Raw genomic sequence first — 23220 nt, 5'->3', positions numbered from 1 at the left:
TAGGTAGTAGTGAAGGTATCATATTAAGAATCTAATAGCAAAGAAGTGGAGGGTTCGGACACAATGAAAAGCAGATCATCAGCATATGCCATCAATTTATGTTTCTTCCCCTTTAGCTCAACACCTGCATTTGCCCTAATTGCATTAAGAAATTGGTTCAGACTGAGAATAACCAGAAATGGCGAGAGAGGGTACCCCTGTCCCATCAAATTTCAAATGGAAAAAGAAAGAGAAAGGAACTCATTCACCACAACTTTTGTTGACGGGGAGGAGTACATTGTATAGATCCAGGCAGCATATGTGGGCCTAGTCCCATTGTGGCAGAGAGGTATGACCAGTCCAACCTATCAAATGTTTTCTCATCATCAGTTGGCAGTAAGACTGGGAGGCAATTCATGGCCTTAGCAATGTGTATCAAGTTCGACACCTTAGTAGTGTTGTCTCTCACCTCACACCCCGCCAAAAGTCCCACCTGGTCTGAGTGGACCAAGGTAGGAATGTAGGGATTTAGCCTCATAGCTAATATCTTTGCCAGCAATTTCAAATCCACATACAACAGGGAAATGGGCCTGTAGTTAGGGCAGAGGGCTGGTTCCATGCCCTCCTTTGGAATGACAGCAATATGGGCATAAACAGTCTGTGAGGGCAAGTAAGAGCCCTTTAGAGGACCCTCACATTATGTTGTTTTTTTTGCGGGCAGGGGCAAGTTTGATCATTTGTCCGCATATCACACAATTATAAGCTTCCCAAATTACCGGATAAGACGAGTTAGGTGGTAAATTTTCCTGGAAATATTGGCGTGCTTTAATGTCAGTGACAAGTAAAAGGATGTCTAAAAGGGATTCATTCATTCACCAGTTAATAGCCGTTGGTCTAGAAAGAGTGGAAGCAATGGTCATTATCACTGGTCATGGTCATTATCCAATGGTCATTATCTGAGAGCCAATAGTGCAAGAACTGAGAATATCTAAATTGCTTAGTCATTCTCTATGTTGTCTTCAAAACAGAATATATTTCAACCAAGCTTTGCTCTGTTGATTAATTTTACAATACAACCTGTTCTGCAATTTAAATTTTTCCACAAAAAAGTTTGGTGATTTTGTCAAAAGTATTTAACAGGCATTTTTTTTCTATGCTCTTGACACGTATATATATATTATTATATTATTATAACAAATATATCAATGAGGTCTCAATAATGTGATTATAAATGGTTACCTTTAATAAGTAGAGGTGTAAAAGGAATGATTGGAGGATCCAGTTTAGCTACAGTGAGTCTGTATGCTCTGTGGTTTCTTGAAGGGTCCTTAAATGGAAGGAAAGAATATTTATATAAAAATATGGTTATATATTGCATTTAAAAAAAATACATTTGTTTTCCTAATGTGAAAATTTTAAAGTAGACCTTGGTTCTAAAAATATTGGATATGTTATTAAAACAACTTATAGGTCAGAGGTTTTTTTTTTTATCATTTTTCTTTACTCTGCTTTAGTAATAGCCTTGAATAAGACAATTTAAGGAATATTAAAGGTCCAAGATCGCTTTGCTGTCTCTCGTTTTGTCCATTTGCAATCACTCTATAAAGGGCAGCATGAAGAGGGGGATTTTGTGCTTTGTGATCAAACTTGGTGAACTCGGCCAATCCAATGCTTTCGAATGCATTGGGAGGTTATTGCGCATGCGCGGCAAATACAGCGCTGTGCCAATCAGCATCTCCTCATAGAGATGCAATGAATCAACGCAACTTTATGAGGAACGTTCAGCGCCTCCATGCAGTGTGTGGAGTGACTGCCACAAGAGGTGTTCCTAGGGAGCAATGTAAACACCGCCTTTTCTCTGAAAATGCATTATTTTCATTGAAAAGCCTGCAGGGACCGACTATACTCACCAGAACAATTACTTTAAGCTGTAGTTGTTCTGGTGACTACAGTGTCCCTTTAACATTCCATTTTGTGAAAAGAATACGAACACCAAGCTAATATTGCGAACTAAAAAAAAAAATGCTCAAATAAAACATCTAAAAACATACATTATTATATTTCTAGTTACCATTAAATTTTCAAATTCTGCATAGATCTTCTTAAATTTGCTGGGAAGTTTCTGTTGAAACAAAACCATAAATAATTACCCGTTTTTTGTACCATCTGTATTAAACTGATTACTGTAGATTCACTTTAATATTTTTGGATACGCTTTTCAAATTATTTAATAATCAAATATTTTACAAAATACATATATATATATATACTGGTCCGGACTGGGAACTAAAAGCAGCCCTGGAAAAAAATTCTATACCAGCCCAATAATGCGTCATGCCAGCATAGTGTGCTGATATAGAGGTGGAAAAGATAACTTAACATGTAAAACTATTACTCCAATGAAAGAAAGCATATAGGGCTTCAAAATAAACAAAAGAGCGCCTTTATTTTAAGTAGACGTACATTTGCATGTAATCAATGTTTCAGTCCAACTGCCTTGACATACTAAGGAAATTTTAGTAATGGGACTGAAATGCTGAATGTATGCGGTTGCACAACTGAAAAAAAATGAAGTTATCTTGTTTATTTTGAAGTCCTGTGGGTGCGCTCTTCTGTTTGAATATGATATTGTGCTGGAGTATGCAACTCGCAACAAGACTGGGCCAATACGTGCTCATTACACACATATATATATATATATTAATGACATTTCTGTGTGTATTATGCATCGATAGATTCATCTGGGCTAAAGATCTACACCTGTTCGTGAGAAAATTGGCACTGCACAAATTTCACGAACTTAACAAAGAGAAAAGAGCAAGATCCCTTGGTCTCTCGGTTGGAGATGTAGAATGCCTGAACAACCTTGTGGCCCTTCTGGATGACAATGACATCGGATTGCCCCCTAGGTATACAGAACTAAAACCTAGGAGCCGTTTCACCCCTAACTTCTCAGCTTTTAGGAATATTGATCTTTTCCTTGAAGCTATGAAACATGAGATTGACAACATTGAAACAACTAACTTCACCTCCCTTCCCAATGAAAACCTATCCCGTCTAGAACAGAAGGCTTTAAAGTCTCTTAGAGACAACGACACTATTGTCATTAAGCAGGCAGACAAGGGGGGGAACGTGGTCCTGATGGATAAACCTGACTATGAGAAAATGGTACTGACGGTCCTTAATGATAGGGACACCTATACGGTCCTCCACTCTGACCCGACCAATGCTTTCCTTAAGAGCTACAAAGAGATTCTAGATGGGGGGCGCAGTGAAGGTTTGCTGTCTAACGAGGAATATAGTTTTATCCTTAACCCTTGCCCAAAGACAGCAACCTTCTACTGCCTCCCCAAAATCCATAAGTCTCTCCAGAGCCCACCCGGTCGCCCCATAGTTTCGGGGATTGATAACCTTACACAAAACGGGAGCCTCTACATTGACCATATCCTCAGGCCATTTGTAGAGGGTCTCCCGTCCTATATCAGGGACACTAAGCAGGCCCTACACCTCCTCGCTGACTTGCAGATCTTACCTACGTCCAAACTCTGTAGCCTCGACGTTGAGGCACTGTACTCATCCATCCCACATCAAAGAGGCTTGGAACATAGCAGACATTTTCTAAACAAAAGGGGTACTGAACACCAGGCACACACAGATTTCACTGTTAATCTTCTTGAATTCATCCTAAAACATAATTTTTTCCTGTTCAATAAGAAGTTCTACCACCAGGTGAGAGGTACGGCGATGGGCACGGCTTGTGCCCCATCTTACGCCAACCTCCACCTGGGCTGGTGGGAGGAACAGATTAGGACCAACAGTACATTATCACCTTTCATGTCCAAAATTACATCATGGTACAGGTACATTGATGATGTCCTGATTATCTGGCAAGGTGACTTGGATGAATTCAACCAATTTGTGGCACTCCTCAATACCAACGAGGACAACCTTAGATTCACTTCTGAATTTGGGGGCCCCTCCCTGAATTTCTTAGACCTGTCTATCTCGATCTGTGGGGATGGCTCCGTTAAAACAACCCTTTTCCGGAAACCATCCGCATCTAATTCCCTTCTCAAATGGGATAGCCACCACCCGAGGTCCCTTAAACAGGGCATTCCAACAGGCCAGTACCTCAGACTCCGACGGAACTGCTCAGACACAGGGGACTTCCAATTCAAAGCCAAAGCCTTACGGCAACAATTCAAGGAAAAGGGCTACCCCAATAAGTGCTTAAAAAGAGCCTATAAAAGAGCCCTTCTGACAGACAGGGTCGAACTCCTGTCAGACTCACCCAATGCCAACCGAAATACAAACAAAATCATCAGGATGATTGGCACATTTGACACTGGATGGAACGATATAAACGAGTCCCTCCAAAAATTCTGGCCCATTCTTTTGAAGGATCCTCACTTGAAAGAAGTACTAAGTCCACGTGTCACCATCACTGCCAGACGGGGCAAAAATCTTCGGGACATGCTATCCCCCAGTCACTACACTGACAAACAGAACTCTCAGTTGTCATGGCTGGGGCGACAGATCCCAGTGGGCACCTTCCAATGTGGAAGATGTGTAGCGTGCAAATTTATCCTAAGGGACTCTAAGAAAATTTGGGACAGTGAAAAAAAGCAATCTTTTCAGATTGCACATTTCTTCAACTGCAACTCAGCAGGGGTGGTATATCTCCTCATGTGTAGTTGCAAGCTGATGTACGTGGGTAAGACTTTCAGGCCCTTTAAGGAACGTATTAAAGAGCACGCGCGATGCACCAAGAATCGGGTGGAGACTCCGATCTCGAGACATCTTAAGGAGCATCATGATGGCTCATCCAAAAACATACGGTTCTGTGGCCTCGAGCTAGTTAAACGCGAGCCGAGACGAGGCGACTTTGACAAGATTTTGCGCCAAAGAGAGTGCAGGTGGATTTATAAGCTCAATACCCTGCATCCAAAAGGCTTGAACGAAGGCTTCTCTTTCGCCCCTTACATTTGAAATACATTTGAAATACCATTGGGTAGTCCTCAATCATGAGATATGTCCAATTTTTTATTTATTTTTCATATACACTAGATCCCTTCTCATCCAAGTGGCTAGTGCCCTTCCCTATTTAGAGGGTTTACACCAACGTATTTTTCCTTTTCTCTTTCTTGTCTTTTACTATTCTTCAAGGCCACTCTATTTGGTGTTGTTTGCACAAAATGTGATGATACAAGGTATTTATGGAATTCATAGTGGATTCACCCTCCCCCCCCCTGTTTTTAGTAGTATCTCTGCCTAATATAAACCTACTGACTTACCTACTACCCCACTGGGAACCGAATGAATCTCTTGCCCGCCGTCCTTTAAACCCATATAGGAACTCATACCCGTTTCCCCCCCCCCCCACCCCCATAGACCCTAAGCAACATATGCTGCCTCGCTACCTCACCCCACAATTTTAGGGGATTTAGGGTGGACTATATACGCTCCTTCCCCCTTTACTGACAGAATGCACTACCAGCCATCTGAGCACATCCCCATGTAACCGATACACTCGGGGGGCTGTACAGTACATGGCTGTTAAGTAGCCTATGCCACTATCTCCAATTGCTACCACTCGTTTATTTCCGGATGGTGGGAACATGACGTAGTGTCGTGGGCGGTGCCGACGTCGACGATTGGCGGGCGGGTTCCCATAGGCGGGCTTCGTCATCCTTTAAACACGGACAGGTAGGCAGACCTCCCCAGCTCTTGACAAAGGCGTTGTTACACCGAAACGCGCGTCGAGCATTACAGAATGCCGATGCATTCTTGTTTAATTTAATTTTTCATTTGTTATTTTTCTCCTTCGTTTGTTCTTCCCCTTTTTTTTTGTTTGCTCCGGCTCTAGCACTCCTGCATTTCATCTCATGACTCTTTAAAAGCATCTGGGCGAGTGGGGCTTAGTAACAGGGATTACTTTGAGGCTGCCTTGAAGCAGCAGGTAGTGTTTCATAGTCCCCTGGCTTTAAGGGAGACAGTCAGTTATCGTAGGGCTACTTAGGGTGAGGGATGGACATGTCCTTCAGGTCCACTTGACAGCAAGCTATTATTTCATGCTCTGTGGGGCATGCATACACTGTAAGAATTGGCCATTTGTCTTGTCCGTCCTCTCACATCAGTACTTGTAGCCCACTTTAGTGACTACTTTGCTCCCCTTCCAAGGGTACCTTACCTACCTGGGTTTATTTATTATCCCTATACACTCTAGTGTTTCCTACTGATCCTTAAGCACTTATTTACGGCATGAGCTTTGACCAGCGAGCATTACAGAATGCCGATGCACTCCGGTTTGATTTAACTTTATTATTTTTTCATTGATTATTATTTCTCCTCCTTTTTCTTTTTTTTGTCCTTTGTTCTGGCTCTAGCACATTTGCAGTATACCTCATTCTTTAGGAACACCTGGGCGAGTGGGGCTGAGTAACAGGCTGCCTTGAAGCAGCAGGCAGTGTTTCATAGTCCCCTAGGTCCAGGGGAGACAGTTAGTTACCCTAGGGCTATTTAGGGTGAGGGATGGACATATCCTTTGGGTCCATTTGACAACAAGCTACTATTTCACGCTCTGTGGGGCATGCATACACGGTCAGAATTGGCCATTGGTTTCCTCTGCCCGTCCTCTCACACCAGTGCCTATAGCCCACTTTAGTGACCACTCTGCTCCCCTTCTAAGGGTACCTTACCTACCTAGGTTTACTCACTATCCCCACACTCTCTAGCCCATACCCCTCCTGGCCAGCCCTCTGGCCACTATACGATGTTAAAGTTTGACATACTATGTGCATAATCATTAGGGGCCTGTGTTTCCTACTGATCTCTAGGCACTTATACACTGCATGAGCTTGGACCAGTATTTGTGAGTACTTACCTCACCCACGAATTTACCCTACCAGGGAAATTCCACCTTCCTGGCCATAAGTAGAGCCAGTTTTTTACCTCATTGTGATTAGTATAAGTTGTCTTATTAAAGGTTGAATACCCACGTCTTCTTTCATATAAAACATAAAAAGGTTTTCGTTTTAAAACTTACGCTTTCCTCTTCCCCACAAATACCATTACCAAAGGGGTATAGATCATTGAACGAGCAATCTCCCACCTTCACATAGCTCTATGTGTGGTGGTTATTTTGCCCATTCTTTCATTTTTCTTTTCCTTGCCTCCGGGGTCAAGCCCCCTATACCCCTTGTAACCACTTCAGAGCTGGGGCAGCTGGTTCCCTCCAGCACCCTATATTCTCTGTCTCCTTCTCTCTAATCGTCATATATAAATGTATATTAATATATGTGTAAATATTATAGGCATACTTATATATGTTACTAATACACACATTAATATACATGCATATATATATATGTGTGTGTGTATTACTGTCAGGATCACATCAATTATGTATATCTGTACATTGTGTTAGCAAGTTTGTTAGCAAAATGCATATATTGGAAGGAAAATCTGTTTAATAAGAGCTCTTTCTCTCACTGGTCAATTAGCTCTTCGGCATAAACTCCCCTGCTGAAGAAATGAGAGGCAGAGCAGGAGACACAGGCGGAAATGCATCCCCCCCAAACACACAAAAAATGCATCTTCTCTTGTGTTTCTCTTAACTCCCTTATGAATTTCTTGACTGTTTTTGTTTCTTATTCCCTCCTTTCATTTTATTTACCTCGTTCAGTGTATCTTGTCTCCAATTTTCTCCTTTTTGTCTATTACAGTCACCCTTGTAATTCTCTTTTAGCTCCCCTTGTGTATCTTTTACTTCATCCCAGCCCCTGTGTGTTTCTTTTTACCCTTCTCCAGCCTCTGTGTGTCTCTTTCCCCCAGCCCATTTTGTGTATGTCTTAGCAGCAGCCCCTTTGTCTCTTTCTCCCCTTCCAAATCTCCTCTGTTTGTCTCTTTCTAACTCCAGACTCTCTGTGTGCCTCCTTCTCTTCTCCCAGTCATTCTGTGTCTCTTTTTCCCCCAGCCCAGCTTTGCCCTCCACAAACCTTGTGTGTCACTTTATTCCCCTTCCCTTCTGTATGTCTCTTTGTTCCTCCAACAAGCCTTCGGTGTGTCTATTTCTCCCCTCTCCTCCGTTTCTCTCTTCCCCCTCTCCTTCCTGTGTCTCTCTCTTTTACCCCTCTGTTTCTTCATTCCTATTTCCCCTGTGTGTCTCTATTACCCCTCTGTCTCTTTGTGCCGCCTCCCCCTGTGTCTATTACCCCTCTGTCTTTTTGTCCCCCCTTCCCCTGTGTCTCTCTATTACCCCTCTGTCTCTTTGTCCACTTGTCACGGCACAGCCCGAGCCCTGCAGACAGCAAGGTGTGGCTGCCCCTTTTAAGAGACCTGGACTGGGAACTCCCAGCTCCAGCATCCCAGTCAGGTTCTCTGTTGTGCTGTCCACCAGGGGGCTTCATTTTCTGTCTCCCTTATTCTGCTTCCTGACCTCAGCCTGGAATGAGCAGTACTGATCCACCTGCAACCCTTTTTTTCCAATTAGGGTCAGCTGCATTTAATTTGCAGGCTGTAAAAGCCAGCCCTTTCCTGAAACCTATGATCTGGTCATTTTGCCTGTTTGGTGTTTCCTGCCGGATCTTTGCTATATTACTGACTGATTTCCTGGACTCTGACCTCTGCCTGCTTTACCGACTTCGTTACTCCGCTGCCAGCCCTGACTTCTGCTTCTCGTCTGACCCTGCCTTTGGATTTCCGCTTAATCTGTACTGCGCATCTGGATTTTGCCTCCTTCCTGTGCCATCTCCTGCAACTGGGCTCCAACTCCTGGTAAACTGCTACATAAGTCCCCCGGTGACTGTTACACAGAGGCGGCTCTAGACTTTATGAGGCCTTAGGCGAAACGCAAACATGAGGCCCCACTAACAAAAAAGTGTCACATATACACATTGATGTACTGTCTACCTGTGTATGTGCCTGAGAGTGTGTCTGACAGAGAGTATCCTTGTGTGTGTGAATGTATGTCTCTGTGAGCATGTTTGCGTTTTTGTCTGAGACCCTATTTGTATGGGGTAGCTGATGGTGAGAGGGAGCGGGGGGTGTGATGGTGAGAGGGAGCGGGGGGTGATGGTGAAAGGGAGCGGGGGGGTTGATGGTAATGTGAGAGGGAGCGGGGGGTGATGGTAATGTGAGAGGGAGCGGGGGTGATGGTAATGTGAGAGGGAGCGGGGGGTGATGGTAATGTGAGAGGGAGCGGGGGATGATGGTAATGTGAGAGGGAGCGGGGGTGATGGTAATGTGAGAGGGAGCGGGGGGTGATGGTAATGTGAGAGGGAGCGGGGGGTGATAGTAATGTGAGAGTGAGAGGGGGTAATGAGAGAGTGAGGGGGGTTATGTGAGAGTGAGGGGGGTAATGTGAGAGTGAGGGGGGTAATGTGAGAGTGAGAGGGGGTAATGTGAGAGTGAGAGGGGGGTGATGTGAGAAGCAGGGGGTGATGGTGAGTGGGGAGAGGCTGAGGGTGGTGACGGAGGGTTATGCTGAGGGTGGTGATGCTGAGGGTGGTGGGGGGTGATGCTGAGGGTGGTGGGGGGTAATGCTGAGGGTGGTGAGGGGTGATGCTGAGGGTGGTGATGCTGAGGGTGGTGGGGGTGGGGGTGAGGGGGGTGATGCTGAGGGTGGTGGGGGAGTGATGCTGAGGGTGGTGGGGGGAGTGATGCTGAGGGTGGTGATGTTGAGGGTGGTGGAGGGTGGTGAAGCTGAGGGTGGTGAGGGGTGATGCTGAGGGTGGTGGGGGGTTATGGGGGATGGTGAGGCTGAGGGTGGTGGGGGGTGAGGCTGAGGGTGAAGGGGTAATGGTGAGGGTGGTGGGGGTGAGGCTAAGGGTGGGGAGGGGTGATGGTGAGGGTGGTGGGGGGTGATGGTGACGGTGGTTGGGGTGATGGTGACGGTGGTGGGGGTGATGGTGACGGTGGTGGTGGGTGTAGCTGAGGGTGGTGGGGGTGAGGCTGAGGGTGGTGGGGGTGATGGTGGGGAGGGGTGATGGTGATGGTGGTGAGGGGTGATGGTGGTGGGGGTGATGCTGAGGGTGGTGGGGGGTGAAGCTGAGGGTGGTGATGGTGGGTGATGGGGGATAAGGCTGAGGGTGGTGGGGGGGTGATGGTGACGGTGGTGGTGGGTGTAGCTGAGGGTGGTGGGGGGTGAGGCTGAGGGTGGTGATGGTGGGTGATGGGGGATAAGGCTGAGGGGGGTGGGGGGTGATGGTGACGGTGGTGGTGGGTGATGGTGATGGTGGTGGTGGGTGTAGCTGAGGGTGGTGGGGGTGAGGCTGAGGGTGGTGGGGGGTGATGGTGGTGGGTGGTAAAGCTGAGGGTGGTGATGGTGGGTGATGGTGGTGGGGGGTGAGGCTGAGGGGATGGCGGGTAATGGTGAGGGTGGGGAGGGGTGATGGTGGTGGGGGTGAGGCTGAGGAGGGGTGATGGTGGTGGGGGTGAGGCTGAGGGTGGTGGGGGTGATGGTGGGGGTGAAGCTTAGGGTGGTGGTGGGGTGATGGTGGTGGGGGGTGAGGCTGAGGGTGGTGGGGGTGATGGTGGTGGGGGGTGAAGCTGAGGGTGGTGGGGGTGATGGTGGTGGTGGGGGTGAGGCTGAGGGTGGTGGGGGTGATGGTGGTGGGGTGAATCTGAGGGAAGTGGGGGTCATGGTGGTGGTGGGGGTGATGGTGGTGGGGAGTGAAGCTGAGGGTGGTGGGGGTGATGGTGGTGGGGGTGAAGCTGAGGGGGGTGGGGGGTGATGGTGGTGGTGGTGGGGGGTGAGGCTGAGGGTGGTGGGGGGTGATGGTGGTGGGTGGTAAAGCTGAGGGTGGTGATGGTGGGTGATGGTGGTGGGGGGTGAGGCTGAGGGGATGGGGGGTAATGGTGAGGGTGGGGAGGGGTGATGGTGGTGGGGGTGAGGCTGAGGAGGGGTGATGGTGGTGGGGGTGAGGCTGAGGGTGGTGGGGGTGATGGTGGGGGTGAAGCTTAGGGTGGTGGTGGGGGGTGAGGCTGAGGGTGGTGGGGGTGATGGTGGTGGGGGGTGAAGCTGAGGGTGGTGGGGGGTGATGGTGGTGGTGGGGGTGAGGCTGAGGGTGGTGGGGGTGATGGTGGTGGGGGTGAATCTGAGGGAAGTGGGGGTCATGGTGGTGGTGGGGGTGATGGTGGTGGGGAGTGAAGCTGAGGGTGGTGGGGGTGATGGTGGTGGGGGTGAAGCTGAGGGGGGTGGGGGATGATGGTGGTGGTGGGGGGTGAGGCTGAGGGTGGTGGGGGTGGTGGGGGGTGAAGCTGAGGGTGGTGGGGGGTGATGGTGGTGGTGGGGGGTGAGGCTGAGGGTGCTGGGGGGTGATGGTGGTGGTGGGGGGTGAGGCTGAGGGTGGTGGGGGTGATGGTGGTGGGGGTGAAGCTGAGGGTGGTGGGGGTGATGGTGGTGGTGGGGGGTGAGGCTGAGGGTGGTGGGGTGATGGTGGTGGTGGGGGGTGAGGCTGAGGGTGGTGGGGGTGATGGTGGTGGGGGGTGAAGCTGAGGGTGGTGGGGGTGATGGTGGTGGTGGGGGGTGAGGCTGAGTGTGGTGGGGGTGATGGTGGTGGGGTGGTGATGGTGGTGGTGGGGGTGAGGCTGAGGGTGGTGTGGTGAGGCTGAGGGTGGTGGGGGTGAATCTGAGGGTGGTGGGGGGTGATGGTGGTGGTGGGGAGTGAGGCTGAGGGTGGTGGGGGGTGATGGTGGTGGTGGGGAGTGAGGCTGAGGGTGGTGGGGGTGATGGTGGTGGGGGTGATGGTGGTGGGGGGTGAGGCTGAGGGTGGTGGGTGGTGAAGCTGGGGGTGAGCCTGAGTGGGGTGAGGGGTGATGGGGAGGGAGAGCCTACCTTTCCCTGGTGGTCCAGTGGGCTCCCTGGTGGTCCGGTGGCCACTGCTCCTGGTCTGCAGCTCCGCAGAGCTGCAGACCGTGTAATCTCGCGAGATTTCAGAGCGTTGCCGTGGTAACCCGCGGCAACGCTCTGATTGGCCAATTCTCGCGAGTCACATGGTCTGCAGCTCTGCACACTGCGGAGCTGCAGACCAGTGTCTGCGGTGGCTGGCCGGGCAGCTAGGAGGGGCCTCGCACACGGCGGCATACCGGGCAAGCTGCCGGGCCCCCTCCTGGTGTCAGGTCCTCGGTCAGTGACCGAGGACCTGACACACTCTGCCAACAGGCGATTTAGGCGGCCGCGAGGCCCCAGCCAGCGCGAGGCCTTAGGCGGCCGCCTAAACCGCCTAATTAGAGAGCCGCCTCTGCTGTTACACCACCCTTCCCCTGTGTCTTCCCCTGTGTCTCTCTATTACCCCTCTGTCTTTTTGTCCCCCCTTCCCCTGCGTCTCTCTATCACCCCTCTGTCTCTTTGTCCTTCCTTCCTATGTGTCTCTCTATTACCCCTCTGTCTCTTTATCCCCCTTCCACTGTGTCTCTCTATTACCCCTCTTTTTTTTGGCTCCCCTCTCCCTATCCTGTGTCTGATGCTGTCACAGGAGGACTGAGGGATGGGGCAGAGATAAGTACCATGCTCCCTTGCGGTTCCCACAATTCCAAGCATGGACACATCGTAGGGTAATCACTACTCTATGATGTGGCTGTGCTGGGAATTGTGCTGACAACTGTACTGCTGTCAGTATCAGTGAGTGCGCCACTGGACTGGTTAGGCGGCCGGCCGGCACACTCACTGATACTGACAGCAGTCATACACCACATGAGATGGGACCACATGAGATGACCCCCTCAGAGTGTGCCACAGGCCCGGCCACCTGGCGGCACCTACATGCACCCAGCGGCCGCGATATTATTGAAAACGGCCGCAGGACTCCCTCTCTATAGGGAGTTAGTTAGAGCTCCTATCACAACTGGGACTACTGCTGCTTTCACTTTCCACATCCTTTTTAGCTCTTCTTTCAGTCCTTGGTATTTCTCCACCTTCTCATGTTCCTTCTTTCTGATGACATAGTCACTGGGTATTGCCACATCCACCACTACTGCAGTCTTCCGTTCCTTGTCTACCACCATGATGTCTGGTTGGTTGGCCAGCACTTGCTTGTCTGTCTGGATCTTGAAGTCCCACAGGATCCTAGCCCTGTCATTCTCAACTACCCTTTGTGGAATCTCCCATCTGGACTTAAGCAGGTCCCAACCATATTCTCTGCATATGTTTAGGTACACAATCCCAGCAACCTGGTTTTGTCTCTCCAGGTGTGCTGTTCCTGCTAACATCTTGCATCCGGCTACTAGGTGCTGACTGTCTATATATCTTTTTTAAATATGATATTTTTTATATTTTTATATTTTTGAAAAAAAAATAGTTTTACAAGTTTATCTAACAATAGGAAATCATTCAAAAAGCCAATCTATAAATATTAAATCAAGGAATTAATGATATCTATATTTGTTAGAATATTTTTGAAACTCAAAAAACAATAGTGAATGAGAACAGTACCATTAATTCCTCCATATCATCCTTCCTTTAAATTGATTGATTTTCAGAACCCTACATTCCATACATATATTCTCGCCTGTTTTTCTCTTTTACAGGAGCTTAATAAATGTTTCATATTTCTGCCAAAATACATGAGCCCTATTTGCTCTGTTATGTACTCCCCTAACTACAAGTATCCACAACAAGAGGACATAGTCTTAAATTAGAGGGGCAAAGGTTTAAAAATAATATCCGGAAGTATTACTTTACTGAGAGGGTAGTGGATGCATGGAATAGCCTTCCAGCTGAAGTGGTAGAGGTTAACACAGTAAAGGAGTTTAAGCATGCAAGGGATAGGCATAAGGCTATCCTAACTATAAGATAAGGCCAGGGACTAATGAAAGGATTTAGAAAACTGGGCAGACTAGATGGGCCGAATGGTTCTTATCTGCTGTCACATTCTATGTTTCTATGTTTCTATCCAAAACAATTATTTCATATAAGGATGCACACAAGATTCAACTTGCAACTTTCCTCAATAAAATATAAAATAATACATAATATGACAAAGCACAAATTGTAATAAAGGCAAGTATTATATTATTCTCAATCGTAATAAAACCATTAATAAGCCTACCAATGAAATAAACACATGCCTAAAATCCTAACCCAAAATTTTGCCTCTTTTTAAGGGACAAGCACATATTGGGATGTCACAGGGGGAACACCAAATAGAATAGTGGGGGTTATGACATTTTTTTATTACAAATATTGATACTTTATTTAGAAACCTGGTTAGGGTATTGAACAAATATATTGAAATATGGGACTAGAAGAACTGAAGTGGCAGCATGAATTTGTGCCTGCATGTGTATGTGTATAGATATAAACCTACTTGTATTCTTCTTGAGTATTCTCAGTAAATGCATTTCTGTATTTTAGAGACATGACTATGTAACTTGCTGTCATAAAAACCCTTAAACTAGACTTTTGCACAACCAAAAAATGTGGTTCACCCAAATTGTTTTGTCCGTAATTTTTTTTTTTGCTTCGGGTACACCAAATTTCATCCATGTGCCTTTCTAGTTCGGACAAATTTCACCCACGTGATCATTTCAAGAAAAAAAAAAATCAGATCAAACAAAATGACATGGAAATGCTCCCATTAGTGTACTGCAAACTGTCTAAACATATAATATGTAAATACATGAATATAGATTTTTTTTACTGTTTCTGCTTTTTTCCTTCTATTGGATCCGTGAATAAAATCTTGATCCGTGAATAAAATTAACTTTTACTGACTCTCCAATAACCATCAATCATCTTTTTTACATTAATCATTAGTTCTTGATGTTGTTTTTTTTTTTGGTGCCAGTACCACTGACAAAACTCTGAATCACAAAACAAACAAAATGGCTTGTCCATTGCCCATTTTGGTTGTCTCATGATATGTCCATATGGACGTATCATGTTTTTCCATTTTTGAGTTGCAGGATTCAGACGAATCGCTGATCCACGAATTTTAGACAAATCGTTATTCATTCGAAACTGAATCTAAAATCCTACCATAAACTGGATTTATGTCTGAGGTCAAGGGGGAGAATAGAATTGCGTTGACATGTAACTTTATCATTGTAACTAACTTGTAACATAAGACAATTATTTTCTGCTTTGCAAATGTGGAAAGAAACATTCTTTATCTATCCACATCTGCCAATGATATTTACATTGTAATATTCACAATCCAACTGGGAAAACGCTGAAACCCTAATCACATTGGCATTATGACTTATGTGCAATAATCATTGCAATCAGTGAACATTTCCTCATTTAAATTGTCTCAGCAATAATTGGGAAATAAAAACTAGCAGGAGCAATTAAATAGCACACCCAGAGAAAGACAGCGTCTCAGAACTGGTGAACGCAAAAAAATAACAGGCAAATGTAACTGTGTAAGGTCAGATTGCCATAACTGCAAACGCTGATTGACAACACGGGGCAAAGTAACAAGGCAAATCTATGTCACAATATTAAATGGTGACACCAATATATATATATAAAAATTACAAGTAGTGTTGCACTCACTGTAGACAATGTTCAATGCCGGGTGCTTGTCTGGCGAAGATATAAAGATAAAGGTAGATAGCACTCCACGGACTCAATCTTCAAATAAAAATTAACTTTTAATGCTCCAAGTTAAAAATCAACGTTTCAGTCTGGGCAATCAGGTCCTGATGAAAGTCTGATTGCCCAGACTGAAACGTTGATTTTTTTAACTTGGAGCATTAAAAGTTAATTTTTATGTGAAGATTGAGTCCGTGGAGTGCTATCTACCTTTATCTTTATATATATATATATATATATATATATATATATATATATATATATATATTTATTCAGCCAGAATAATTGTCTCTTTCCCAAACAAAGATCAGTTGGCTTCACACGAGGCTGGCTGTGTTCCAAAAGTCAATATCAAATAGAAATGTGGGTTTATGTATATAATTTACCAGGTTAAAAAAATTGTAATATTGATACAGCCAGGTGAACCTGTTATGTAACCCAGCTACAATACCCTTACATATTCATTACTCTCCAGGCTCCTATAACTCTAAAGGCTCCTATAACCCTTAAAGGACCATTATCAGCACCAACACAACTTAGCGTGGAAGTAGAAAGCTGATACATGAATTACAAGTCACAGAAAGCCCAGCTCTACGCTGAGGCTATGCAGAGAGTCACTTAAACTCTCATCAGATTCTATAGACCAGAATGGGAGGCTGCTGATTGGCCATGCTACATCCCAGTATGAGCAAAGGTCAATGCTGATTATGTAAACGTGTGAGGATTTCCATCAAAGAAAATAATTTTTCAAGTGAGTGTTGAGGTTTTGTTTTGTTTTTTTTTGTGTTTTTTTGTTTTCTTTTTAAACTTTTACTAAAGTAGATTGGTTATTTTTAAAACCTTTAAAACTTAGTCATGATTTCTACAAAGTCTAAAAGTCTAATTCCTAAGCTTTAACCAAACCGGTTATCCAAAACTAATTATCATTACCACTACTTCTTTACCCTTACTACTTAGAGATATATTCCAAGCACCAAAATAACTTTAGCTTAATAACTGCTGATCATTTCTTTAATTTATGCAGCCAAAAAACAACAACCTTGCACTGGCCCTGTTTGTGAGTGTATATGTATATGTTTTTGCATGTATATGTACGAAAGAGAGAATGGTGTTTTTTTGTGTGAATTTTGCATACATAAAAAGAATGAAGATATAGAAAAAAAGGAAAAAAGATTCAGAAAAAAAGGCCTTTCAAATTACCCAGGCCCCCCCTAATGCTAGGGATGTCTCTTAATCAGGACTGCATTTAGTACTACATACATACACACAAGCCTATTGCACGGATGCCCGTTTTAAATTCAATGGAATCAGGCCAGTATTCGGCATTTCTTTGTACTTGGATATAATGGTAAAATTTAAATTTGATAGCTAGATAAATGAAAAAGTCAGCTTGAGTGTCCCTTTTAAAACATGTTATATATTTATATGATATTCTAATTTTCTATAATATTGCAATTATCATATTTTTTGTTGCATATATACGGAGGAGTGTAGAAATATTCTAAAGTGAAATGAATGTCATCTGATACCTATACATCTAGAATCCCATTAAATGTTCATTCAAAACTTACCTCCCACGTAAGCGACATTCGGCTTACCGCCACGTTGCTCAGTCCCATGACAATGGCAAAGAAAGAGTTCAGGTTTTTATATTCCTTGCAGCTGAAACACAAGTTTGATTCATTTGAAATCATGGCAACCGTCAAACTAAATAATACATGTACATCAATTGGCAAATGTCTGAAGCTGTGCACATGGTGCAAATCACAGTAGAAGCACAGAAATTATTCTGCAAATGGCTTGCAATCCAATATTTGCCATTTCATGCAGCAATCTAGCTAAATTACTATTTTTCACTGTTCAGCGTGTGATTTGCGGTCATCTGTAGTGGATCATTGTTCCTCCCCGCGGCAGAATTCTCCTTGCCACCTATACATGCTGGGTAAGGGATTTCTTAATTTTCACTAAAGGGTAACACCAATGTTGTGGCAGAATGATTTAACAGCAGTGAAAAGAGGAAGAATAAAAACCCGATTTCAAATTAATGAACAAGTTCTTGCATAAGAATAGGAAACATTCACAACTGCAACTGGTGTGGATAGCCACTCCAACAATGGTCCGCAAACAGGGCCAAACGTTTGCCGATCCCTGCACTAAAGGACAACAAGAGCTCCAAATTCCTTCACACCATTTTATGCCATTGTAAATATCCCTTTAATTACTTCCCACAATACATGACTGTGTGCAAAGACAGGAAGAAGAATGCTGAGGTAATTGTCTATACGAGTGGCCATGAAATCTTTTTTTGAAGGCAAATTGATTTTGATTGCCTAAATTCTGTTCAGAACCTACTTTGATTCTGAAACTATCCTGTATTAGAACATATAATGAACACAATAAAGTTTTATTTTAGCACTTAATGGTAGTTACACCACTATCACAAAAGCTGATTTTAGAGTGATGTTTCTCATTGGCATAATGGGTACAATACAACTTAATCAAGAGAGTCACATTTAATGTATACATAAAGGTAGCAGAATAGCTAGCAAATGTCTAGATTTCTCTAAAATCCGATTCCCCCCTCTTCCTTCCCCCCCTTCCCTCCCTTGCCCCCCCCCTCCCTTGCCCCCCCTCCCTTGCCCCCCCCTCCTTGCCCCCCCCTCTCCTCCCCGGTCAGTTAATTCAGTTTGTGCGAATCCTGTGTAATCAGCAGAGATAAGAAAGCTTTCCCTCCTCTGGGCGTCTCTCTCCTGCTTACCTACAGCCTAAGGGTAGGTAATGCCTAAAAGGGGAATGAGGGAGAAGGGGCAGGCTCTCTGTGAGAGCAGCAGAAGCAGCAGCAGCAAGGAGAGAAATACAGAATGGTTTATTGCAGGAACTTTGGACAGGTAGTATGAGAATAGAGAGAGATATAGAGAGAGAACAGATACACTTTATTTACCTACCATAAAGCCAACATCAAGTTTTGGGGACTTATAACCAGTTACGTAAACCAGGTCTGTGCTTCCCAAAGAGTGGTGTGCAGGAGAAGTGTGTCTTACAGCATGTGTGACATCTACTGAATAGACATGTGCAATTAGTTTCGGTCCGAATAGGAATTCGAAAGAATTTCGGACAATTCGGACATTCGGGTACTTTCGAATGTCCGAATTGCCGAAGTCCCGAATTGCCGAATTGCCGAGGTCCCGAAGTTCCAAAATTACCGAATTTCAGAAGTGTCGGAATGCCGAAATGCCGAAGTTGCTGAAGTTTCAAAGTGTCAAAGTTCCGAAGTTCTGAAGCACAGTATTGCCTAAGTACTAATATACTTACCCAGTGAAAGAAGAAGAATGTTACATTGCATACAATTTTAAATAAAAAGTATACAAACATAGCCAGGATTCAGCTGTAAGCATTTGCAACACTTACAACAATCAAGTAACATACATTCATATAAAATGTAAGTTACTTGGCCAGTCAGTGTAATGACAGGAATGAATAAGTAGATAACTCCCTAATTCCCATGGTATTAGGGAACTATCTACTAAAAGGCTGAAAGACCTAAATTGGTCTTTTCAGCCAAATTTACTAATACTAAGTAAAGATTACTTAGTATTAATAAATTATGCCCCTACTCGCTATACTGCTCACTATAAAATTGCACCCCCGGCCCCCACCCCTGAGCTGCGGGTGGGGGCCCTAATGCAAAATAATGGGGGGGACCTATTGTCCTCCCCCCGGCCCCCACCCCTGAGTGGCAGGTGGGGGCCCTAAATCAGAATAAGGGGGGGCCTAATTTCAAAATAGGCACAGAAGGGGGCAATTTCATGAACTTTAGCAAAATGGGAATTTTAAACTACAAATCCATCCCTCAAAAAAAAAGTAAGTAATCATTAAACTTGGTGGAAAAAAAATTGGCTCAGGCAAACCATGTTTTCCAATTATTAAATTTTGAAAAAAAATAACCAGTAAAGGAAATAAGAGGAAGAGCAGTAAAGAAAAAAAATAATCTATATTTAAGTATTTTATATAGATTTCTTAAAAATACAGTATATAAATATAGATTTAGTTTTTTTACCGTTCCTCCTTTTTGTAAGCTCTATTGATCACTTCTCACTAGTGATGTCCCGAACAGTTCGCCGGGAACCGTTCACCGGCGAACATAGCGTGTTCGCGGTCGCGAACACACAAGATGTTCGGTCCGCCCCCTATTCGTCATGGAGGTGGGAGGGCTTGGAAGGGAGGGTCTGCTGCTGATTGGCTGGAATGTGTCTGCTGACTGTGAGGTACAGGGTCAAAGTTTACTCAATGATGACGAATAGGGGGCGGACCGAACATCGCGCTATGTTTGCCAGCGAACGGTTCCCACGAACTGTTCGGGACATCACTACTTCTCACTTGATCTGTGACTATAATCATCATTTAGTGACTCTCCCCTATCCATCACTCTATTCATCACTCATCTTTTTTACTATCACTCTAATTTTGTGGCTCCATGGGTGGAACTTGAAATCTCAAAGCCAACAAACATTCTCATCCATCTGGCTAATCGTTTGCTCCGTTAATCATCTGTATGGTGCTTCGGAAATACAACATTTGCTTTTACCCTTTGATTGGTCTAAATTCGGCCAAAACTGAATGCACAAGTCTAGTAATAATATACTTGCAACTTTCAGGCTCTGATTAAGGGGCATCTCCATCTTCTGAAAATTCAAAAAATAATTCCAAACTTTTTAATGTATTATAAATTGCCTTATTCCAGCCAGTGTGTGAAACGACCTGGTGACGTTTGGACCTTTGTGGGGCGAAAAGGTTTTCTGAGTTGAAAATATTTTCCTAAAGCAGTTATATTTACTTACTGAATGAGCCCTAAAATGTAAATGTTTCTTTAGAATATAGCATGAGAATATAATATTGCTTGCTATATTAAAATCCAAACTTGATTGGATCACAGTATTTAAATGGCATTAGGTAACAATTCTTCTGTTTTAAATATAGAAAAAGTAAGTAAAAAGTAGCCGTGTGCTTTCGCTGCCTTGATCCTTAAACAAATCGATTAGTTTGACAACTAAACTATTTGTCCAAAATGTTCGTGCTCATTTCGACTAAAACTGTAAAACAGAATTGAAAAAAATGGAAACTAAGACAATATGTTTAGTTTCCCCAGAATCCAAGACAATTTCCCATTCTTTGGCGTTTCCCAAAAACCAACCTTTGCAGAGGACAGATTTGCATGGTGTGGCGGAACCAGCCTCGCCACTGGGCATTGGAGAAGACTGATTGCCAGCCTCCTGCCATGTGACTATGGCCCCTGGGATGTATTGCCTGCTCTCCTGTACTGCTGAGGTTTGCTACCAGCTAGGTGTATTTGGCTATGGAGCTTGTCTAGTGCCCTCTGTTGGTAGCAACAGCAATATGCACTACCTGAATAGCAAGTCTGGTTCATTTGCATATTCGGGTAGATTTGCATATTGCTAATTCTGCAGGCATGTGAGATATTTCCTGTGTCTCCCCCACCTCTTTAAAAATATGCCATTGTGTTATAATAAGTCACTGTATGTTGCCTGCTATGATTTGACTGTTTGTAATTTTATTGAGTTTTCACAGCAATGTTAATGTAATGACCATATGGGCTAGTCCCAAGGAAAATAACGTTTTAGACAGTTCTTCTTCACCCTCAATCTAGAGTCCTGTCTCTTTGGGGGAATCTGCTACAAGGGATTGCTATGCTCTGCATATTCCCTTGCTATAATCACTCCTAAGCTCTTGTAAGAGCTTGTTCCTGCTTCGCTTGAGATTTTGGGATTCTCAAGAAGCGCTAGGAGCATCCTTCAACGGAAGTACCCAGTCGGGGTGCCAGGTGATCCATTACACATGGCTTTAGATAATTCAATTGAATTCTCATTTTGGGTGTTCCCCCTCTCTAATTCACCTGAGCAGCATGAGAGTGGGAGAGAATGAACCTAGGATTAAGACAGTACTGATTGTGTGTAATACACTATTACAGGCTTGCACACAGTGTATTCAACTATATATATAAATTTATTTCACAGTCAATCCAAATGGAGGAAATCGCAGCTTACTGCATGACACACTTCACTTATTTATCAACATCTGCTCCTTCTCACATCGCCACCCACGAATATCTTAATCTCAGCGCCATTGCCTTGTGTAATATGTAGGCTAGTCACCGTCACCCCCCATCCACCTTTTTTCAACACTCTTTTAAAAATTACTACTGTAATATTAATTACACATTATTATAGTAACATGGATTTATTTTCTAATGTCTTATCTTTTTATATGATAAATATGGTTGATCATATTTATGCAAACGGCAAACCTTATATACACATTTATAAAATGACTAAATCGGGGCTGACTGTCCCTTTAAGCAATAAAGTAAAATTATGGTTATTTTGGTAACTTTGATTGCCAGCAGAGGGCTGCATTAAACAGAACAGGTGAGAACTACTTTGCTCAGCTTTGATTTCTCACAACTTAAAACACTTTTTTCGATTTCACAATAAACCTGCATAATTGTCTGACAGCGCATACTAAACTAACGATTTGCTTCTCACATGCACCTGCTTGTCCAATTGAATACAGAGTTGATGCCTCTTTAAGAGTTACCTTCGGAAATTGACTTATTTGTGCCAGAGACCCTTTTGTTTTGCTAAATGTGTTACTCTGAACTCTTGGTGGGATTACCTACCACCAAAAAGCACATTTACCTTTTATTTTTAGCACCATGTAAAGCATAGCAACACAAAAGTAAACATGTTTTTATTTTCCTTTTCCTTTTAAGACCAAATTAACCGCATTAAAAGGTTAAACACATGACGTTAGCCAGGATAAGCGTCTGCACTTAGCGAATTAATGTTTTTCTGACTTGGTTCCCCATGCACTTTCAAATGTGTGTTTAAGATATATTTTTTTTTATTTCATTGTCTTTGCAGATTGTTATATTTTTAATTGGTTGTAATTAAGTATTTTCCTGCATCCCGCTGCTGACGTGAAGTCGTTTTGAATATTTTTTTCTTTAAGGGATTTTTTTTTTGTTTCTTTGAATTCCCTGCTGCTTTTGCAAGCTATAAACGGCAAAGAAAAACACCTTTAACGTTTTTTTTTTTTCAAATGCAGTTGCTGAGAGGAAAAGGATTTCAAGAGGGAAAAAGCAACCTTCTAAGCAGCGGGTTTAAATAGGCAAACCATAGGGGTGCAATGCCGGACTATCAGAGGTCATGCTGTTGGCCTACGGAATCCTACTGCGCATATGTAGAAAGGCCGAGCCTGAGTGAAAAAGATTTTCATTTGGACTCAGGAAATATCTCATTATGTTATATCTTTATTTTAAAAAAAAAACTATCTTTGAATGAAAAGGGTATAACGTGGTATAAAAAACTATGATGCATACAAAAAAACAAAATCCACTTAGCATGCACAAAACGTGGCTATTTTCCCCCAACGTCATGAAAATTGCTACAAAGTACTTACTGGGCCGCAATTTTAATAAATTTCTTTAGGAGTTGAACGCGTTTGCTAAGCTGAGGGCACAGGCAAATTTCAGTCACAACCCAAAACTGGATTTCGTTGAAACGTCGTAAGAAAAGGTCCAAATTTGCAGTTGTCTTTTTAAAATTGTGTCTTCCAAACGTGTGGTATATCAACTCCAGCTGGGATAAAAAAAATAAAATAAAAAAAGATAGCCGAGAGAATTATAATTA

General features: G+C 43.9%; 1 protein-coding gene across 2 annotated transcripts in view; it reads right to left on the bottom strand.

Moving 5' to 3' along the window:
- The window catches only part of RAPGEF4 (Rap guanine nucleotide exchange factor 4), a 226882-nt gene that overhangs the window by 13504 nt on the left and 190158 nt on the right, over nt 1-23220 (bottom strand). For both annotated transcript variants that reach the window (XM_063429735.1, XM_063429737.1), the window contains exons 25-28: nt 22991-23169; nt 17086-17176; nt 2051-2101; nt 1219-1306 (exon numbers count right to left, since the gene is read on the bottom strand). In XM_063429735.1, the coding sequence (XP_063285805.1) occupies nt 1219-1306; nt 2051-2101; nt 17086-17176; nt 22991-23169 (409 nt within the window). The remainder of the gene's footprint in view (nt 1-1218; nt 1307-2050; nt 2102-17085; nt 17177-22990; nt 23170-23220) is intronic.

This window comes from Pelobates fuscus, chromosome 8, assembly GCF_036172605.1.
Source record: "Pelobates fuscus isolate aPelFus1 chromosome 8, aPelFus1.pri, whole genome shotgun sequence".
Lineage (NCBI taxonomy): Eukaryota > Metazoa > Chordata > Amphibia > Anura > Pelobatidae > Pelobates > Pelobates fuscus.
This window is presented reverse-complemented; position numbering and strand designations above follow the sequence as displayed.